At 36.4% G+C, this 22,757-nt stretch overlaps 1 protein-coding gene across 1 annotated transcript; it reads left to right on the top strand.

Annotated features, from left to right (window-relative positions):
* Positions 1-233: 233 nt before the first annotated feature.
* Positions 234-3,249, top strand: LOC6651734 (nose resistant to fluoxetine protein 6). The gene is made up of 9 exons (XM_002074113.3): positions 234-528; positions 593-977; positions 1,043-1,116; positions 1,180-1,379; positions 1,438-1,550; positions 1,613-1,829; positions 1,903-2,075; positions 2,143-2,608; positions 2,670-3,249. The coding sequence occupies exons 1-9, from the start codon at positions 249-251 to the stop codon at positions 2,994-2,996; spliced, it is 2,235 nt and encodes a 744-aa protein (XP_002074149.1). The 5' UTR covers positions 234-248; the 3' UTR covers positions 2,997-3,249.
* Positions 3,250-22,757: the final 19,508 nt, after the last annotated feature.

The raw sequence follows: 22,757 nt of genomic DNA on the forward strand, positions 1-22,757 counted from the left end.
AACGTGCACACTTTACGATAGGCAACATGATAGCATCATATTCTGGCTAAAGACTATTATATTCTTCGATTGTATTAATATAGGTATAAATTATAATTGTAAATATGTATGTATGAATGTATGTCGGTGGTATGTATGATGTGTATTTAATCCTTATCAGTCAGCCGAAACTGCCTCGGCAATGGGTTATAAAAAGAGGTATCATTCCGTAAACAAATCAGTTGTGTTTAAAATATTGGCTAAGAAAGATGGCTAGAATAGTGATTGTGTTATTATTTTGTGGCCTGGCTGCGGTCAGAGCAGGATCTAGTGATTTAGAATTGAATCCGAAAATCGATATCGAGGATTATCAACGTCTGGCAAAGTTACGTCATCTGTCTGAAGAGTTTTTCCAGTTCTATAATAATCTAACAGTGACGGATGTTACTCCCGAAGGACGTTTGCCTTCTGCCCAGGATTTGTTGTGTTATGCAGAATTGGCCCAGTTAACTCAGGCCTTAACTTCCGGCAGTACTTGGTCATACAAAAGTAAGTCACTTAAACGCGTCTCCTGCACTTCGAAATGGCTAAATTTGGAATTTATATCGAATAGTGATCGATTCATGGGGTTCGTTGCCAGCTGGCATACTTATGGGTCATTTCAAGGACTTGGGCCATTACGATGAATGCATGAGCATTGAACAGACATCAATTGGCACCACAAGCAGCACCATATTGGGCAAATATTGTTTGGCCAATTTGCCTCTGACTGATTTGCTGGGTGGTTCTGGTGGCTTGGGAATGATGCGAATGTTCAATATCCAAACTGCTGTGTGTTTTCCCTCGGCCTGTGCGGCCACAAATATGGACACAATGTTAAAACGATTGTTTAAGCAATTCCTTGGCGTAGAACTAAGCGATAATTCACAATTGGTAAATCAGAATTCTTGCAAGGTAGCAGAAAAGGACTCCTTTGATGGCCTTACCATATTCACAATGTAAGCTAGAGAAATCCTTAACAAATTGTAATTGTTAATTGAGAATTATTTGATGAATTTTGCAGCGTTTTCCTTTCTGTGGTTGCTGGAATTGTCGGCTTGTCCACCCTCTATGATTACTTTTTGTGCCAAGATCAGAGTGAGTAATCAAAAAAAAAAACTCAAAATGAAGTCAATGGTCATTACTTATTTAAAATTTCAGCAAAAGTCCCCGTTCTGATTAAAATATTCTCGGCACGTGCCAATTCGAAAGCATTATTCCAAGTTTCAACCAAAAAGAATCCAAATGTTATATCATCTTTGAATGGAATACGTTGCATGTCATTAATTTGGGTCTGCTATGGTCATGATTATATCATGGGAATCACCTCACCCAATATCAATTATCTTGATGTCTATTCGGTAAGAATGAAATTGTATAATTTGGCAGCATTTCACATGTAATTCTCTTCGCTTTCAGTGGATAAAGAGTCCCTATATGGAGTTCATTTATCAAGGTGTTTTTGCTGTCGATAGCTTCTTCTATTTGAGTGGCCTGCTGGTTGCTATGATCACTCTGCGTACCATGGAACGGTAAGTTCCTGAGATTCTTAGTCATTTAGAGGGATTTGCTTATTCGTTCTACTGTTGTTTAGTTCCAAGGGCAAACTGAATGTGCCTCTTATGTATCTGCATCGTTATCTACGTCTCACACCAATTGTTGCCGTGGCCATTCTTGTCTATTACAAGTTGCTACCCTATTTGGGTGATGGCCCACTCTATGGTAATTGGAATTTCGATAGCTATGATAGCTGCAAAGATAATTGGTATTGGACTCTCTTATATATACAAAATTATGCAGCTGATCAAGAAGTAAGTTTCATCTTAAAGAACCTTTAAGTTGAGAAGATTTTAATGTTTTTTTTTTCGTCTTACCATCGGGCAGTGTCTGGCACATACTTGGTATTTGGCCATTGATATGCAGTTGTATATAATTTCACCGATTCTCCTGTTTATCGTCTATAAATGGGGTAAAAAAGGTGCCGCTGTGGTTTTTACCTTTACCATGTTAATGGTTGCCTGCCTCTTCACAATTATGGTCACCAAGAATTACTCGGTGTAAGTATTCATTATTTCAATTTGCTTTGGAAATTATAAATTTAATCATTGTGATTTGTTTTTGAAGATTGAATCCATTGGGTGGTGGTGGTGATATTTCTCATACCACACACACACGTACCTCACCGTGGCTGGTTGGTTTCCTCTTTGGCTATTTCCTGCATGCAACACGTGGCAAGACATTCAAACTTAATCGGATCGTTGCTTGGTTAGGTTGGCTATTCGGTCTGGCCTGCCTCTTTGTGTGCATCTTTGCCATGTATCCATATGGAACGGGCAAGAGCAAGACAATTCCTATTCTAAATGAAGCCTTCTTTGTGGCATTTTCGCGTGTGGCATGGCCTGTGGGCTTGAGCTGGGTGGTGTTTGCCTGCATGCAGGGTTATGGTGGTTTGGCCAATGCCTTCCTTTCCTCTCCGTTATGGCAGCCGTTGTCCAAGCTTTCATTCTGCGTCTACATGTTCCATTTGATCATTCAAAACCTCAACGCCGGACGTACACGTGTGAATACTCGCTTCTCTGACTACGATGTGGTAAGTTCGATAAGCGTAATCCACGTTCCCACTCAAAATCACTATTTACTCTCTAATTCAGATGCTTCGTTTCTGGCAAGACTTTGGTTTTTCCGTGCTACTGGCCTATCTTATGTATATCGTAATCGAAGCACCATGCACTGGCCTGGAGACTCTTCTATTGCCAAATCGAAGAGCAGCTGCCAAGGCCAAGTTACTTCCAATTGTTCCAACTACCGAGAATAATGCTCCACCATCTGCTCCAGCTCTGGAGACTAAAGCATTACCCAGTGATGTACCAGAGACTAATGTCCCAGCTCCAGAATTGCCGTCAAAGACTGAATTGGAGCAGCAGGAGCAGAAGTCCGATCAACCAGAAACTATTAATAATGTTGTCGAAAATAAGTAAATTAGTTATACATTTTAATTTATATTATTATAGGATGTACTTAATCTAATCATTGAATATAAAATAGTTGTGCCATGAACTTGCAAAATAGCTTGAAAAAATCTAAACTGATTACAATCAGAGATATAAATATTTAAGCGGATGTTTTACAGAGTGAAACTTAATCTTTATGGACTTTGAACACGTTTCGAAACAGTTTCTTTTAATAGCCTAATTGACAGTTAAATTCCTCATGAGTCTAATAAATAATTTGTATAAACATAGATTAATCAGATTAGTGACTTGAGTATTTGGTATAATATATTATTACTATTAGATTAGTAAGTAATTGTTCATTGACCTAATATTTAAAATCTTGTGAACGATTTTTAACTGTCATCGGAAACACGCACTTAATTTATATATAGTGATAGTATTAATCCAATTTTTCAAGTTCTGAGGAGCCGTGCTATATTGGTTCATGTATCAGACACTGTACGGTTAAACTTCGATTAGAAATCAGGATGCTTCAGCATTTGAAAACGCTTCTTTATTTGGTCGTACTGTCGAACTGATTGAAAAAACTACTACAGTAAATAGAAACTTTTTTGTTGTCAATTAAAGATACAATATATTTCTTAACTTTTATTTCTTTATTTATTATAAAATAAACTTTTTTCAAAATATCTTTTCACTGTATTTATCTGGTCAAAAATTTGAATTAATGAGATTTTCTTAAATATTTTGTTTACTTTGACTTGTGGGATTTCCTAAAATATGCAAACCTTTCTTAAGTTTTATTACTTTGTGTTGATCTTGGTTGGGAGCCTGTTCTTCGGACCCTTATTACTGTTATTATTACTGAGGGCTCTTTAAAATATTGTTTGCCTTTAAAACTAGCCCAAAAAGAAATGCATATTGCTGAAGGCAAGGATAACTCGAGGCATTATTGTCTAAACTTCACGTTTAAAAAGGTGTTAAAATTAGAATGAATGTAATCCTGTCCTTGTAGCTTAGTGTAAAAAAAATTATTTCTTAAAAACCCAAAATTCTGTATGTGGCCGCGACCAAAACAATGCCAATCTGCGTCGATTGCACTTTCTTTCATTAATCTCGGTATTTTGGAGAATATAGTTCTCTCTTTTAGTTTCATTAGGGACTCTATAATAAATTATATGTAGTGAGATGCCACGAAACTGCAGCAACAACCCATCCCACCCGGAAGAGCTACGGTTATATATTAGGGTCCCGATCCGCTGTAAGATCGAATCATCAGGGTGTTAGTTTATTGGCCTATACGTCCCAATAATTATAAGGAGACCTACAGGAGGCAACAAGGATATAAAAAATCCAGAGAATCAACACTACCGTGCTACTATACATACGTAATTTTGGTTTGGTTTGGGCTCTATCTTTACCACCAGATCAAAAAATATTTCAAAATTTGACTCCTATGAAAACATTGCCTCATAAAATGTCATATCTTCTAATGTATTTCGAATTTCCAAAAGTATTTAGGACGATATTCTCAATACTTCAAGGCGTAAATTAAGCTAAGTAAGAAAATATGGAAAATAAAATTGTCCCAACCAAGATGACCTCCAGTCAGTCATAATTTGCACATTTGCATACGTCCATGGACTCTGGTAATTAGAAATCTCGGATAATCAAGCTTTTATCATATAAAGACTTAAAAAATTTACCTAAATCGTTTAAAAAATAGCCTAAAATCGTTTAAAATCAGAAAAGTTATGGCAGACTTCAGTATTCAATGAAGAAAACCAAATTGATTTGTATTCAGCTCTCAATGCTTCAGTTTTTATCCATAGATAGGTCGTAGTTTTAAAGCATTGTCCATTAAGATTGACCAAAAGTTTATTGTTATTGTAATTGATTGCTAGAAATATGTCTTCCCATTGTGTCACCCTGTATTGTGGGTTACTTGAAATAATGAACAAATCGCAAATTAGCTTTTTACGCGCATTTCATTCAAGTTGCATGTCAGCAGTGTGCCTCCCCGCTTTTACGTGACGCCTGCCACCCCAGCACCCCACCAGCCGCCTCCCCCACCGCCCTTCGTGTCGCCACCTCTTCAATTAACACAACGTTTTGTTTCTGTTTTCCGCTTCATTCACTAAAGCCCACCCAGCACCGCTACATACCCCCGACCGCCACCCACTTCTATTCCCATTCCCTTTATGCATTGTAAAAGCATAGCAAAAAGCTTCCCCATTATGGGCTTTGAAGCTTCGTCGTGAAGCTTTCGTGTGGTAGCAAAGTCGTGCAACTGTTTTTTTATCTTCTTTCTGTTTGGCTCTATGCCGGCAACAACGCGGCGTATGAAAATTGTTTGCTAGAAAATTGTCTGTGTGTGTTTTGGTTAGTCTTTTGGGAAACTTGCCGTCGAGCGGATCACTCGTGCCGTGCACTCTCTGCCCAGTTGCGGCTTAAAGAAAGAAAGTGGCTAAAAGCCGGCACACAATCGCTTTGTCAGTCAGTCAGTCAGTCTATTTTGAATTTGAATGTCTATTAACGGAAAGCGGACAGGTGCATCTTAGACACTATATACTTAGCTAAATATATATGGCCAAATAAATTGTAATATTGTCAGAAGAGTTCTTTTGTTATTTTGACAAGTGACCAAGTGTGTGTGTGTGTGTGTGCGTGTCTCCGTGTGCGTGTGTGGATATATATTGGCCTGCACTTTGTGGTTGCCATTAATGTCAACGCTGTTGTCAGATCGAATGCGGTTGTTGTTGTTGTTGTTGTTGTTGCTGTTGCCGTGTTAATGCTTTTAATTACATGCGAAACATAAAAAAAAACGTATTTCGTTAAGTGTTGCCGTGAAGTTTGACATGAGAAATTAATGCACTTGATGTCTTGGCCGATTGCAATTGCGTGGGCAGATATAACAGTTCTTAAATAGGTTTTTCTTCAAATAATTATGAATGGGCCCAATATAAGGAGATGTCTATTCCATGTTTATTTTCCAAGTTTATTATTAAACTTTATATTTGAAGCCTAACCAAGCTCAATTCTGAATAAATTTCATTCATAAAATTCACTCAATATCTTGTTTTCCATTTTTCAAGAACGAAATGATTTAAAAGATTTAATTTTCCAAACTATCTTAACTCTTTTGCTTGATCTGTTTTATTTGCCTCTCTTTGGTAAGTGCTGAAAAATATTACAAAAAAGGTGTTAATTATATTTAATATTTTTTTGAATTGAAGTGAAAGGTGTGGAAAATTGAATAAATTTTGATTGCATAAAAGTGTGGAACAATTTTTAATTGTTAATTAAGATTAAAAGAAGTGTATTCAAAGGAGATACATTTGAAAAATAGTTCCAGGTCCTTAAGAGAAAAACCATTTTGTTACTTTTATTTGCAAAAGTCATGGCTTTTCAGGAAACTCATCCTTATAATTAATCATAGGCGTATCCAAGCCGCCCCTTGGGGAGTCTGAGGCGTCTGGACACTTCCCGAAATGTCAATATTTCGAACTGAATTTGACTTTTTTCATCTCTCGATACCCTCAGCTAGTGAGTCTTAAAAGTGGTCAAGCAATTTTGATAAATCCTCATACTGACTGAAAGTATTAAGCCGAAAGTTTTGATTTTTAGAACGGACCGTCCCCAAAAATAATTACTAGATGTAGTTTTGGTTTCTTAAACTTATTTTATGGTAGAAAGGTTTAAAAATTATATATATAGGTATATATAGATATATAATAAATGGGTTCATAATTATTTGTTCATTGATTTATTTACTTACTTTGATTTGAAGAAAGGTTTTTTTAGTTGTCAATGAAACGATTATTCTCTCAGTGTAAATTAATGCTACACCTCTCGCATTCAGAGACCACATTTTTTTGTGTTTTAGTTTGATTCAAAATGTTGCCGGCATTTGCATATGCGTTTTAATTATTCTCCATCTCTTTCCATCTGTGGTTATTCTGGCTATGTGGAACTGGTTCCACGTTCGAAATGTTATTAAGCATCATTATTAATAAATATTTATTCTGTAGATAATATTGATTTCAAAGCATAAACATTGACAAATTAATGCCACTACTACTGCTGGTTGCTTAGTCATTATGATCATTTGTTTCAATTATGATCATGATCATTACGAGCCTCTCGAATTGAAACTTGAAGATCGGGCTCCACTCCACTTCGCTATCCACTCTCCCCGCGCTGCCTGCTGCTTGCTCTGGCTTTGGCTTATCAGGTCCCAGACCTTGTGACGCACTTGAAGCCCATGAGAGTGTTGTCACAGTATGGAATTAATTCTCCATATGCAAAAGCCTTGGCATTGGGCTAAGTTAAACCACCCGGCATCCAAAAATAAGTATATACATATATTCGAGTATATGTTTGTATTATTCATTTTATATAAATATGAGGTTTTATTTGCTTAAGAACACATCTCCAACACCCCATAGACGGGCCAATTGGCCCCATCGGCGGCTCATTAAATAAATGCAACATCTGTTGGCGCTGTTTCCAAAAAAAAAGCATGAAAAAACCTTTTTGTTTACACTTTCTGCTGGGCCTCCCGCGCAAAATTTCTTGCCAAACATATTATATTTAATACCCGACATGTTTATAATGTTTTGTTTCTTTTCTTTCTTTTTTTTTTTGTATTTTTCTTTCTGTGTTTCCATTTTTTGTTTTCCGTTTTGTTTTGGTAGTCAACTCTTTGGCATGCAACGTCATAACCCAACCGAATTGTGGAGCAAATCGGTTAAGACGGCGCGCGCGCCTTTGGCATAAGAAATATGAAAATTTATTGCGTATACGCACACAGAAACGTTTAAGCAGAGGCGGATAAAGCGAAGGGATTTAAAGTCTACTTAACCCCTCTTAACAGCCAAAGCTGTTAAAGCAGAAGAGGTCAACCATATTAAAAGGGATGAAGATGTCTTTCACAACTCAAATATAACGCATTTGTTTATTAAATGATGCACTACTCATTAGATTTGGATTTAATAAAGAAAAACATATTTTGAAGGTATTGTCGGTTATACGTTAGAACAAGTTCTAAGTTCTAAGTCTTGTCTTATTTATATACAAATAGATTATACATATTCATAGGCTTAACTTTATCTTCAAAAAGTATTAATTCATTCATTTATTCATTTAATCCCTATATGTATTTACATTAGAATTGCAAGAGTGATATACTAAGAGATAAGAATGCAGACTATGTACATGGGAATTTGCTAATTAGTTATGCAGATAATAATGTCTTAAGCTAATAATCATATAGTTAACAAAAAGTCTTAATAATTCTTGTATAATCAAAGAAAGGTACATATTAAAAATTTGAAATCCCTTCCAAGTCTGTCACTGTGACCAAATTATTTTGGCCTCATCTTTATGGCTGCATCAAGAGTTGATTGAGCTTTGCTATTTTGGTCAGAAATAATCATACAAACACAAACATCCACATACACACACACACACATTAAGGCATAGACAAAAATTGCCTCAGTTTCAAATCAAATATGTCTTTATTTATATGAATGGTGATTTATGCGCTAGTCAGTCTTTCATGTTGCCATTTCACTTTTTTTTGTTCGTTTTTTTTATCTTTGCTCATTTTTTACTAATTACGCGCTGCTGGAAAAAGGAAGAACTAAAAGAATAGCAAAAGATATAGATTCTGCAAGAGTCTAAACTAAGGCATCGACTTTGACTAATAATGAAGAAGGCTAATTCATAGGAGTCTTTAGCTTTGGCTAAACGTTTCTGATTCCCAAAACGATGAGAAAAATACATAAATATAAAACTTATTCTACACTAAATAAATTTAAATTAGATAAAATAGGAATTGAACAGAGAATCGTCGTTTCTCCGTTTTAGGTGTTATTACATATTTCATAGTATATAGTCTATATAGTTTTTATCGGGTTATAATGAATAATATCTCATTCAACGTTAAATTTAGTTCACCATCTTTTGTAGATCAAGTATCGTTATACCTTAGCATAAAATATTATTCATAAAAAAACATACAAAATTCAGTTCTCCAATTGGCTCCAAATTGAAAACTGACGCCAAATTGAATATTTCTGGTATACAGATTATCTTAGTTTTACTAATGGAAATTTAGAGAAAATCCGCTAAAGCTGTGTCTACAAAACTTGTGACAAAACTCAAAGATATAAATTAACACATGAAAACTCTACAAACATTCGTAAATTTAAATTAAAACCAGAGGGCCGGGGCTAACTTCGACCGCGTCAAAGTTTGTATACCCTTGCAACTTTTTTGGTAACTCTTTCCTTACCTATAGCCATCAAAATAGAAAAACGTTTTATCTAAAAAGGCTAATGTTTGCGAAAGAACGGCCTACAATCTTAGTATAGGAAATAACGAAGATTTGATCAAAGTCACTGTTTTCCACCGATCGTTCCTATGGGAGCTATATGATATAGTTACCCGATATTTATCAAACTCGGCACAGTCATTAACAGATATACTAAACTAACAAATATTTAATTTAAAAGCAATCGCGTCAAAAGTAACGAAGTTATTGACAAAAGTCACTGTTTTCGAAAGATCGTTTCTATGGGAGCTATATGATATAGTCACCCGATCTTGATTAAATTTGGCACAGTCGTTTATATGTGTAATTAATTCACCAATATGAAATTTCATGACAATAGCTCAGAAAATAACAAAGTTATTGAGAAAAGTCACTGTTCGTGACTTTGCCATTTGTATGGGAGCTATATGATATAGTGATCCGATCCGGCTGAATCCGAGATATACAACGCCTGCAGTATATACAAGCCTACATGCAAAATTTCAGCTCTGTAGCTCTTACGGTCTAGGAGGAGTTTGCGTTGATCCAGACGGACGGACAGACGGACGGACGGACGGACGGACGGACGGACGGACGGACGGACGGACATGGCTATTTGAACTCGTCTCGTCGTGCTGATCAAGAATATATATACTTTATATGGTCGGAAATGCTTCCTTCTATGCGTTGCACACTTCTGACCAAAATTAATATACCCTTTTTGCAAGGGTATAAAAATGGATGTGCTAACTTTTTTTTCGCCATTATGTATCCACGATGATTCTTTTTTCTAAAAACTATTTAATTTGAAAATTATGAAAAACTGATGGAGTTCTTCTTGGTAGACTTAAGCCATTCTCTATTGCAATTCTCAACAATTAAAACCTCTTATAACTTCTAGAAAGAGACTCATTGTTAATATTCTTTTCAGTTTCAGTTATAAACCATTAATTTATATGGTGATGAATAAGATGAAAGCTTTACTGCATAAATTGTCCTTTAGTATAAACAGATTAATGCCAAGAGGCTACTTAATTGACTCATCAGTAGTTTATGTATGAGGCAAAAGCATATTTTATGAAACCATAAAGGCCTCCCTTTTTGCTTTTTGGAGGTCATAATATGCCTACTTACCACTTTTGGTAGAGGGTATGTGGGTATGTATGAAGACACGTCATGGGCCGAAATTGGCGGTGAATTGGGGAGAGTTGGACATTTAGTCTCAGGCTAGTCGGTTTGTCCATTTGATTTTGGCCAGACTTGCGCGTGTTTGTGGCGCCTTTCGATTTTTGGTTTTATTTTGGTTTTTTTGCTTTGCTTTTCTGGGGCAATCGCGATCGGAACGATACGCTGTTTGAATAAAAAATGTCGCATTTTTGTTTTTTTTTTTCATTTTTTCTGACGCATACAAAATAACAAGAAAACCAACAATAAACAACAAATTTTCATTTTCATCATGCATTTCTTTTCATTTCATTTCGTTTTGTTCAAACTCAACTGTGTCGTGCCTGCTATGCAAATAAAAGGTGTGCGACGGGACGTCTGAATTTTTTATTTTATGGCCCAATTGTGGGCGGGGTTCCAAGTTTATTTAACCCGAAATACTATCGATGATCATTTTGTTATTTATATTTAATGCGTCTAATATTTATTTACCTTACATTTTACTTTTCACTTTTAGTTCTTTTGTGTGCCAAATAGTTTTTTTTGCTTCTTTTCTTTTTTTTTTATGACCAGCAACAAAATTTCGATAGAACTTTTGGCTCTAAGAAAATAAACAACTAGAGTAAATGCTTAAAAAAATGTAACGATTATGAACTGACAAAACAAGAAAAAAAAATAAAAGGACTGACTGGATGACTCTAGATGACTGGGCGACAGGGTGTGGGGCACGTGTCAGCAGTATAATGGAAAAAGGGATGAAGAGGGGTAGACCGGGTTTTGTTGGATGACTAATGGCTGCTTAATTTACCGTCAGCACAATTACCAAGCTGTATACAACGATGATAGCTTACAGACCCATAAACAGTGGCGGTCCAAAAAGGGGTTCTCCATCACAACGAAACCGCAACAAATTGTGAACCAAAGACAAAACTTGATAATTGTAAGTTATTGCCCCAAAAAATGCTCGAAATATATGACAAAAGAAGTCATGATAAATGGCTGGCATTGCCAAACAGCTATAGAAGTGTTTTTCCAAACCATTTATCATATAAGATTCTGGGATAAAGTGCTAGAAGTTATCCCAGATTGTAATCTGCCACTGGTTTCTTCAGCTATGTATATGCAAAATATTTCTTAATTGTCCGGCAAATTTGGAAACTAATTGAATTTTCAGTCAACTAAACAATAGCAAATTATTATATAATTATTATGGAGAACAACAACAACAACAAGAGCAAAAGCAACACCCCACAATACCCCGCCCTTCCATTCGTTTCGCTTGTTTACACTTCTTTGGTTCTTCTAGTCCGCGCCCCCCCGTTTTTTTTTTTTGGCTATCACGTTCGCCTCTTACCAGACTTTAGTCTGAGTAATTCATTAGACGTATATTGTGGCAGAGCCGGAGCATTTGCATAATTATGCAATCACTTTTGGCATACTTACACATTAGACGCAGACGGCTGATAAACAAACCAAGGAACCAGCAACGACCTCAACCCCAATCTCGCTATCCTGGCCCACACACACACACACACACAAACACCGGGCCATAGACAATGGGCTCAGACAGGGACTAGACCCAATTTGATTAGCACGCGCATACCGAATGAAGGCCAAGTGAAATCGCGTTAACGAGAAGGTGGAGGTGCTAGGGGGCAGAGGGAAGATTCCCAGTTCTATCATATACTTAGGAGGTACGTGTGGGCGGTTAATCATCATGCCAGCCATGGAATGAAGTGCTTGGAAATTTGGCTGCTCTTTTTGTTTTTATTTTGTGGGGCAAGCTTAATTAGAAGTCAAATGTACGCTGGCAGGCAAAAAGGAACATTTCACTGCATTATCCTAGAGATTTTTTTAAGGCACTTCAGACAATATGCTAGGAAGCCCAAGTATTAGCCAGAATATGGTTTTTGTGTGTGAGTTTGGCAAGTTTATGATAGCTCTTATTGGCCATTTATATGCCAAGACAGCAATTGCAGCTAACGCATAACTTATAAGGCATAAGCTGAGCATATGAAAACTAAATTTATGAAGACCTTTGACCTAGAAGCAACTAAATTTCAACAAATATCAATTTGGTTAAGAAACCCATTTTCTCCTTCATATGGAATATTTACCTAATAAATGACTAAAGGAAATGTTCAAGTGATGATAGTCAAAGTTGACACTTTCCATTAACTTTAAATATATGACAGCAGTTTGTTAAATGTCGAGGGGGCCCCCCAGAATAACCAAAAATAACTAATACCCTTCATTTGTCATGTTAAGTGACACGCTACAGAAAAGTCCTCGAGCAAGTGTGATAACTATTTATGAATATATATATGGGAATATTTTTCGCCTTTGCCCTCTCGATTAATTAACAACTAGTTCTATTTATACACAACGACTGAGTCTAACTAAGCCATTGATTGGCTCTGGCCCATTGAATGGCAGTTCTTCTTCTAACAAAAACAATTGCTAGTCAATGGGCCAATTAAATGGAATTGTGTTCTGATTATACCTGATACAATACATAGAGAGTGCCTACTTATAGATACTTACATAGATAGATAGATAGATAGATAGATAGAGCCCACACAGTGTAGAAACAAACAAACATATGTACATACGTATTAATAGCTGTTGTATTCATGTTTATTGATTCAGTTAGCAGCTGTTTATCACAATCACAGATCAATCGAATTCTAACAATTATGCTCTGGCAAGAAAAACTTGGCCAAAACTAATCCGTAACTGGGAAAAGTCTTTAAAGACTGCTGGGCATAGTTTTTCACGCCATTCAGCAAGGGTTTATATATATACTTATGTTTATATAAATTTATGCATGCCTATTTGTATGAGACCATTTAGATTATAACCCGCTTTAGCTTCAGTCCGCCCCCCTCCCATCAGAATCCCAATCCCAATTCCTGACAAATGAGCCACACGCTAAGTAACAACTTTCTTCGTCATTACTTTCAAATTGTATTCTGGGCGCATCAAAATTGAAAAACTGTGAGCACCCACGCAATTGTTGAAAAGGAAGAAGACCAAAATGCCTTCTCCCCACACACACACACACACACACACACACGCACGCAAGACCACTTGTATCGCACTTTGGTGCCATTTCCGGATTCAGATACGATTGATGGTGGGTGGGTGGACCACCATTCGGCTCCAGCTCGCCGGCTGGCCTCCATCTCCAGCAAGGGGGACCGTTTATTTATCGTAGTTATTTTTGACACTCGCTCTGGTTTTTCCTCTTGGTTTTTGGAGCTCGTCATTCTCGCATTTGCAATTCTAATTGCCAACAGACGTGCTCCCACTCTGTCGTTCTCTCTTAATTTTGGCAACAAATAAAAACACAAAAGATCCTCCCGTTTTTGTTCATTTAAATGTAAAAATGTAAATGACATTTCCCCTTTTTCAGCACAAAAAAAAAAGAAAAGAAATAATATGAACGCTTTACTTGAGTTTATTTATTTGATAACAAAAACAGGAAGAATATTATAAACTGTTTCGCAATGCCTTGAGCACTTAATGTAATGCCCAATCTTATTATAATTATGAACACATGTTCCACGTGCCCCCAAGATTACATAAATTACTTAACAAATATCGTTAATTACTTTTCAAATTCAATGTTACGAGGGAAGGATCAGAGGCGAAAAGTTTTAAATTTGAATCCCAATTTGTTTTCAACTTTAATTATTTGTCGAAATATTTAATTGAAGGACGTAAATAACTAGTTATGAGAAGATAATAAATTTGGCGGGGCCGAAATTTATATACCCATGTAGTCCCTTGTATTTAAATATCCTTTGTTTCTTTAAAGAAACTTATGAAATAAGTATTGCTTTCCAAAAATTTTAATTTTCCAAAAAATTTTATCAGTATCAACCTTTTTTTTTGTTTTAACGATTAATATATTTAATGATATCTCAAATATCTCAAACTTGTTGTTAAGTTAACTTAAGTTAAGACTAGAAACTTAGAACAACAAGTTTGAGATATTTTTCTTAGTTTAGTACTTAAGTGAAATCCTGGGGATCCTGCAGGTGGCCCTAATCACTAATTATTGAGTTGGTCTGTCATTTCTTTTAAGACGAGTTATATTATTAGTTCGCTTAAGGGAAGGGAGGGTTATCAACCTAACTATTTTTTTTACCTGGGATTCTAACCCGGATCCTCATTGTTCAGTTGTCTAATTTATTGGGCGTCTTCCAAATATTTTTGCATATTTTACAATTTTTTAGATATATTACGAAAAATTTCTCATTAAGAATAAGTTTTTATTAAAAAAACTCTTCTTTATTTTTACTGCAATAATTCTTAATAAAGTAGGCTATCGATAAATGATTTTTATGTCCGATCCGACGAAGTGATAAACTTGATCTCAATTCGGCAATATTTAGATTAAATACTAAGTTTTATTCTAGTACCTTTTCAATTGACGAAATAAAGTTGATACCCACAAACGGAGCGACCGGTATCAAATCGACTTCTCTCGTTGATGAAGAATATATAAAGTTTATGGGGTTGGAAACATTTCCTTCTCTACATTAAAAGCATCTGACTAAAATGATAACATAGGAGTATGAAACGTTTTTATGCATAACACGGCTATTTTTGAGGTAGTTCCCATTTATAACCATTAAATTTTGGTATAGCTACTAATACTGCAAGAGAAAGTCGTTTTCCACCCGCGTTTTTCAAATTATGGAAGTGAAAGGACTTAATTCAAAATAGATTGTAGGAATCGCTTTAGTAGAGTTCTAATTATTAACAAAAAGACTCATTGACTTGAATATTCTGCATAACCATTGACCATAAATGTTGGTTAAAGATTGAACCCAATTATGGCCTTTTTGTTTTTCAAAATCTTAAAGTGTAATTATAACAAGGTTGTTTCGAAACCTGTTGAAATACATTGTAAGTTTTGTAAACGAAACCTTTGCACTAATTTCATTGAAGAAACTGAATTAAATTCTATCATTTGTCATTGTCTTACTTATTATGTAAACAAAAGGGTAATTATACAAAATGCATTTGTTTAAAATGAAATGAATCTTAACAACCTCTCTGAGATGGCAAAACGTTTAACTGTCAGTAAAGATTCTCAGCTTTTGTTTCAAAATCATTGAGTTTCAGGGAACCATCTAAATTTAGCCGACCCCAAAGCATTTTAAGTTACATGATGCAATCTTTGACTGAGAGTACATCATCTCCAATTTTGGTTCTTTTTGGTTTTTTTTGGCTGATGAAAATTTTGGCAACAATTTCGTGATCCCTTACTTTTTGGAGGGATGGAGGATGGTTAAGATGCAGACTGACATGATGTTTAATTTACTGATAAATATTTTTATTTCACAATAAATACAATTTTTCATTACGCACTTGGTAAACGCGTGGCCGACAAAGCCATAAAAACATGGCCAATACCGACAAAAAAAAAAAAAACGTTGAAGATGAAGAAAAACGAAAAGCGTTTGCTGCCATTTTCATTTTCATTTGTATCCTGCGGTCATTATAATGTGATGTTTTTGTTGTATATATGTAAACTCACTTATTATTTTTGCATATTAAACCCGTGGGTGGTGCGGCTGGTTCTGACAGTGGTTCAGTGAACTCGTAAAAGTGAAAGTCAGCCATGCTTAACTATGCAGGCAACTCATAAAAATTGCAGCCAATAAAAGGCGACAATTACCAACACTTGGACCCTAGCCTAACCTAGCCCCGGCCTTATGGTCGTGCTCTTTGGCCACTTGGCACTTGATCAACTCATTTGGCTCCACGCTCATTGTCAGTCTGTGTGTGTGATTATCTGTCACCAGGCATCAGTGGTAGTGGCAGTGGCTCAAGTTAATGCAGTTTTAAATGCTGCCATTGCACTCTAAGCCATAAGGGTCACGGGTTATGGGTCACCCCTGTAGCTACTTCTCTTAGACCCATAAGTCACAGTTTCAGTGCTTTTATTTTTGGCTTACTAAGCTGACGTCAGCAGAAAGGGGGCGTGCACTTCAAGCGTAATGTTGACAAATGGAATGAACCAACTTCGAAGGAGAAGCAAGTGCAGTGCTAAAATTCCAAAGAAACAGAAATGTCAAATGCGTAGAAGAAACGCCCAAGTTTGTATTTACTGCCTCCGAGGTGGCAAGTTAACGATGTGAAGGCAACCAAGTCAATAATGCCAACGGAAGTGCGGCAAGCGCCATTTTTCAATTTAAGCGTGCTCCGGAAATGACAAGGACATAAAGGAAGGCAACAGCTAATGCCTCTCCACTTGCACTATGGACAGGATATAAGTGTTTGAGTGTATTTGTGTGTGTGTCTGTGCCCTTATTGCATTTCCCACATGACTGAGAATCGTTCAAAAGGTCCATTCCCTCTTTCGGTTTCGAGTCATGTGTGAAATGCGATAACTTTCAAGGTCAGTGAAATGTTAAATAAGCATTAGTAAGCTATATTCAAATGCCATGCCATGCCATGCCATCCGATATGCCAGCGAAGACAAACAAACACACATATTTACAGAAGTATGTATTTATGGCAGAGCAATTAAAGTGTCTTTAGCATGAGGCTAGAGTTTTTCTGGGCATTTCCCTAGGGTAGTATATTGGGAGTATTAATTATGGATCGCTCAGTCTCTCTCTCAGTCTCTGAAATTGATTTGCCAGTTACATAAATGGTCTTAATCTCTGACCAACACTGTGCAAAAAGTGTTACCAACATTTCATTTGAAGATTTTATCGAAGCTTTCGACCATTATCCGCCCCTAAAAGACGACCATCATTAGGGTATCAAAGGGCAAAGCATTCCATATTATTCTTTTCCTTTGCTTTTCAATTTCCACGCTATCGTAAAACAATAGCCAATGCTATCTGTATCTGTAATACTTATGGTACACCCTCTCTCTCTCCCTTTTTCTCCTCCGTCCATTTGACCGTGTTAAAATGTGTATGTACATTGTATAAATTCCCATAGCAAGCAAATAAACAAACAAACAAACAGACAAACATACTAACAAGTATGTGGCAGTAGACTGAACAGACTGAGAGCGCTGACAGCAGCTGCAGAATTTCCCGGCTTCAAATCGGCCCCGCAGCAAATCGTCCAGCCCCCAGTTGAATCTTTCATCACCCACGGACAATGGCATGGATAAAAACGCCTTTCCGCGGGCCAATGCCTTATCAATGTCATGCCACTGCTAAATACGAGCAGCAGCAGCAGCAACAAGCTTACACCCTAAAGAAGACTATATACAATTTCATTCAACTGACAAAGTTAAGCGGGCAACCGGCTACGCGGCGTATGAGCAACTGGAGCGCGTTTTAAACGCGGGCAGATAAAGAAAGCAGCAGCAGCAGCTTGCTTTAGACAAACATTTAGTTGAACGACCAAAGCAACCAACAATGCCACGAGTATACACATACATGGTGAGACATACATAAGAAACAGAAATGTATGGCATATCTATATGTATGTATGTATCTCCATGTATTGTTTCAACATTTAGTGCGGGAAACCAAACTAACAACATTGTGGCAGTTACTTTCACAAACAGACCGGACAGACAGACAGACAGACAATGTTCTAAGTCACATAAATAAATGAAAATGGCTGTAGCCAGAGAAGTCAAAAAGGCTGCTGAAGGCAGGGCGACTATCCTTGACTCCTTGCAATGCATTTCACAGGCTGCGACAAAGAATTATTGATGCTACAACCAACCACAACTGGAAACTACTGGGTCACCATCCATAGGCGTTGGCATTGGCCAATGCCAGAGGCAACATTGGAATCCTAGATATGGGATGCGTTAATTGAAAATTTCTCAGTAAATGAATTGAATTCTAGTCACACGAAGATGTATAAATCCTTCATATCATAAGAAAGGTGAAGTTATTCTATAAAACCTGAGAGCAAGCTCTGTTGGCCATCAACAACATAATGCCTTCTATATTGATGAGCTTCTGCAATTATTGAATTTTTTTTAACAACAAAAATCGACCACAATTGAGACTAAATGGGGTTCAATTAAGGGCTTGCTTAGGGTTTTAACCAAGTAAATGCTTAAAATGACCTCAAAATGAAAACTTCACACAAAATTTTTAAAAGTGGTCAATATAGACTTAAACTAACCAATATTATGATAAAAAAAATCATGTGTTGGTTAAACAATATAGATAAAAGCATAATTATGCTCACCTGTCTGTGTTTTAACATTCATTTTTTAACATTGAGCGAACAACATGTCGTATGCGTAATATCATTTTGGAAATCAAAAGCAAACATTGTCCATTCAAAAATCAGAAATTCAAAAAGGCTATAAACAGGCATGTGTGGCGTAAAGTAATAAATTAATCTCTTTATTAAACATAAATTTTATAAAGTTATTGATTCGTGGATTTCATCGATAATGCAAGATTTTAAGCATGTGAAGAATATATCCCAAATGTGAACGTACTTGACTCTATTCGTTCAATCAAATCAAGGATCTTCGCATGTCCAGCTAAAAATACATCTAATTGCCATTCACTGGTCAATTAAGGGGACATGAACAGGGACATGGAGACCGACTTGGCTAACGGCAACATATCAATTTGATTTTCGAGTGGAGTGGCCCCATTTCGGGTTTGTAAGTAATTTTCCACCCCAGCACCGATGTAGTGCCATCTAGCCACTCACATTTTTCGGTGGTTGCAATTGAAAAACAAGCTTTTGGTTTTACGGCGCTTTGTTCATTGTAATGCCATTGTTGTTGCTGTTTTTCCTGCTGCTGCTGCTGCTGCTGGTTCCACACGAGCGCCGATCCGGCATGCGAACTAGTTAGATTAATTTAGCCAGAGTCACAAATACAATTACGAAGTCATTTCAATTTATTTAGCGAGCTGGCACCCCAAAGTAAAATGCCATAGCCAGCCACAGGCGAAGCGAAATGAGGCGAGGCGAGGCGAGGCAATGATGGGCGGTTGGGGGATGAAATAAGCCAGCAGCTTGAGGCGGGGTGAGATAGTCCCCCCTAGAAACGGAGGAGGCTGCTCGATTAAAGAAAACCAAAAAAATGTTCCAAATCAATTTGGTGGCTTTCCTTTAACTTTTTCTTTTCGTTTTGTTTTTTTTCATTTTTGTTTTTTGTTCTTCTCTTTTCATTATTTTTAGCCTAGCCGAGCGATTTGTCAAAGCGGCTGGCGCAGGAATATTGTCCTCATCAGGGGCGTAGTCAGCATATCAATTTGAATATTTTTATCTCTAAAATATTGAACTAATTTATATAAAGAAGCCAAACCACATAGAATTATGGCATCTTTTTAGAAATTTAATGATTGGAAGGAATATGTACATATGTTGAAATCATAATTCCTCTAAATTTAAAAAATCATCAACAGTTTATAAATTAAAATTTATTTTAAAACCTCAGATGTATTCAATATACTGTGTAAAAAGCGGATTGGGACATGAATTTATCTATAGAACAAGTTTTCCTGCGATAAACTATATAAAAGAAATCTTTCATTTACGTCTAAACTGACTGTTTTTAGCCGAAAACTCGATTTTTGGACAAGTTCACGTAAAGAAAAAACCTCTCAATCCAATCATAATTGGATATTGAAATTAAAAAGGCAATATTCTATGTGAGGTGGCTTCGCTTAAAGACGTTTTAATATTTATTTTCAAACCTATTACTTTAAATTTAAATACAACAAAATACAGATTTAATGTGGGGTCAAATGAGATATTGATATACTTGAAATAAAAATAGTTTAAAACTCTAGACAATTTTCAATAAAGATGAAAATTTGTTGTAAAAAATTCGAAACGAATAAAACCTTGGGTTTTTTTTTCATTAAACTCGAGCCGGAAAACAAATGTTTTAGAATCCTTATCTCTTTTATCCATACTTATGAGATGAAACGAGATGAGATACCTCAAATCAAATATTGTAGAAGTAATTACATTTGGTAAATAAATTGCTATACTGATAGAATATAATGATATAATTTATCATAAAAAACGTTCTTATGAAGGCAAATTTTTAAACTTCTTTTTTGTATCTTGAAATAAAATTTAGATTTTCATTTGATCTAAAAATTTGAAATTATTGTTTCAAGCAAAAAGTTTTTTCTGAACTCATTTGATAGTAATGTGACGAAAACAATTACTCCTAAAATTTTTCGAGTGAAATGATTCCTAAAATTTAAATTCCAAGTTATCAATGATTTATTTATTTTAAAAAGGTTCAGATTTTGCGATTTTTCCCTTGGTGGCATGAATATTCTTACTACGTCCCTGATCACATATAGCGCTTCTGACTTGACTATTATTGAACGATAAATTGATTAGATGTGTGTGTGAGTGAGTGTGTGTGTGTGTGTGTGTGTGTGTGCGTGAGTGTGACAACTTGCTTGAATCGGCGGTTACTGATTCTTATTGCTGCCTCAAATTGCCATTTCAATGTTAATTTTATTAGGGTGTCAGCAATAAATTTGGTTCAATCTTAAATACCATAAAAAACGTTACACTTGCCAACAGCAACAGCAACATCAACACCAATACCATCACCAGCACACTCACATAGAGATACTCTACATATACATTTACATATATGTATTCAGACCAAAACCATTCAATTTCCATTATCATCAACAGCTTTTTGAACCTTATTCAAATCTCGGCAAAAAAATTATACCAAATACTCTTTCTCTCTCTCTCTGACAGACACAAACACACACACATTCGCATAAGTGTTTCTATGTAAAAGTTGGTATGTGTACATATATACGCCTCCACATAGAAACTCTGGCCACAAGTTATCCATCAAATTGCCGCTCAACACTCTCGACATGTAAGCAGTTGGGATTTCGGAACGTAACCATAAACCGTTTTAGATTTACATTCAGGCAGGCAGACAGGCCATGTTTGTGGTCGCAGCAGCAGTTGTTGTTGGTTCTTCCCCCCCTTTTTGTCAATTCCCCCTTGGGCATCAAGAGAGGAACCATGGAAATATGAGCCACAAATGCCCATGGACTCGACAGGCTACTATATATCTACTACATACATATATTTATATTGAAACTCAACTCAAGTCAGCTTACAGTTGAACTTTTTGCGAAAAAGCAATTCATTTGTATCTTTCTCAACAACTTTTCAAACAATTATGCCAAACAAAATGGCCAACTATCTATCCTTAAGCCGAGACACACACACCCAAACACACTTCAACTGTCCCTCCGTTGGCCAATTTCATTTTATTCCTTTCACTTACCATCCATCCTTCCATCCTTTCTGTGCTCTCTCTAATCACGATGGCCAGAGCAACATTGTCAACATCGTTAAAGTCGCATTTTTAAAACCAATGTGACACAAACTGCCTTGTTATGTCATTTAGGGACATTGAACCCAATCCCGAAAAAGACAAACACAGATTCTGACCATCACGACGATGACGGAGGCTCCTCGGACAGGATAGCAAACAAACAAAAGTGCACAGCTTGCCAGTGGACACCATTGGCTATGGAAAAAGGAGCAGAAGCACGCCAATATGGTGTGCACATAATGAATTTATCAAATTAATCAAAATGGCACTGCAAAGAGTGTCCTTACCACCGGAAGCGTGTGTTTATGCCATATGCATGAGATGAGAGTGTCCTTGTTAGAGTCAAAGCGCTCATTCTCATCTAAATGTATTGCACATATGTGTGTGTGTGTGTGTATGAGGGGGTGTGCGTGTTCGTGTGTATGAGTATAATACAATTAAGCGCGTTGCGCGTCGCAAAATGGGGACTTAATAAAGCCATTTTGGCTGACGGGCAGCAGCAGCAGGAGCAATTGAGCTGATGAGGATTAGGAGCAGACGATGTCGCCAACGATGCTTGGACAGCTTTTAGTGATAATCGTCGAGTTAGACGATAGTGATGGCACTTGAAACAACCATACAGAAACACTTTAGATATATGTATATTTCTGTATCTACTTTAAGATTATGGAAAACTGCATGAATTCACTTGGTAAAGCAACATTCAACATTTAATCCAACCATATCTAAGGGCTAAGTGTCTGGGAAATGTTGCCCAGAACCTTTGTCACAATTAATGGTTTCCACCGGCTTTCATTAGGACTGTGGTGAATCTTTAGATTAATTTTTATAGTTCGGCCAGACATTGACAACTCTGTTGGTAATTAAAACCCATCTCCCACATCCTGATGTGGTTTACGTGTGTGTGTGTGTGTCTAATGTTATGTAAATGACAGTGCCTAATGAACTTTTCATTCATTATCGTTAGTTAAGTTGGCTTGATGGTCAAGTTGTTGTTGGTTATGTT

The sequence above is a fragment of the Drosophila willistoni genome, chromosome 3R, assembly GCF_018902025.1.
Source record: "Drosophila willistoni isolate 14030-0811.24 chromosome 3R, UCI_dwil_1.1, whole genome shotgun sequence".
Lineage (NCBI taxonomy): Eukaryota > Metazoa > Arthropoda > Insecta > Diptera > Drosophilidae > Drosophila > Drosophila willistoni.

Bases quoted from the DNA above. Each gene is read 5' to 3' on its own strand.
- LOC6651734 (XM_002074113.3), top strand. From the start codon at position 249: ATGGCTAGAATAGTGATTGTGTTATTATTTTGTGGCCTGGCTGCGGTC. The intron at 1,380-1,437 runs GTAAGAATGAAA...CTTCGCTTTCAG, and splicing joins ATTATCTTGATGTCTATTCG to TGGATAAAGAGTCCCTATAT. The intron at 2,609-2,669 runs GTAAGTTCGATA...TCTCTAATTCAG, and splicing joins GCTTCTCTGACTACGATGTG to ATGCTTCGTTTCTGGCAAGA.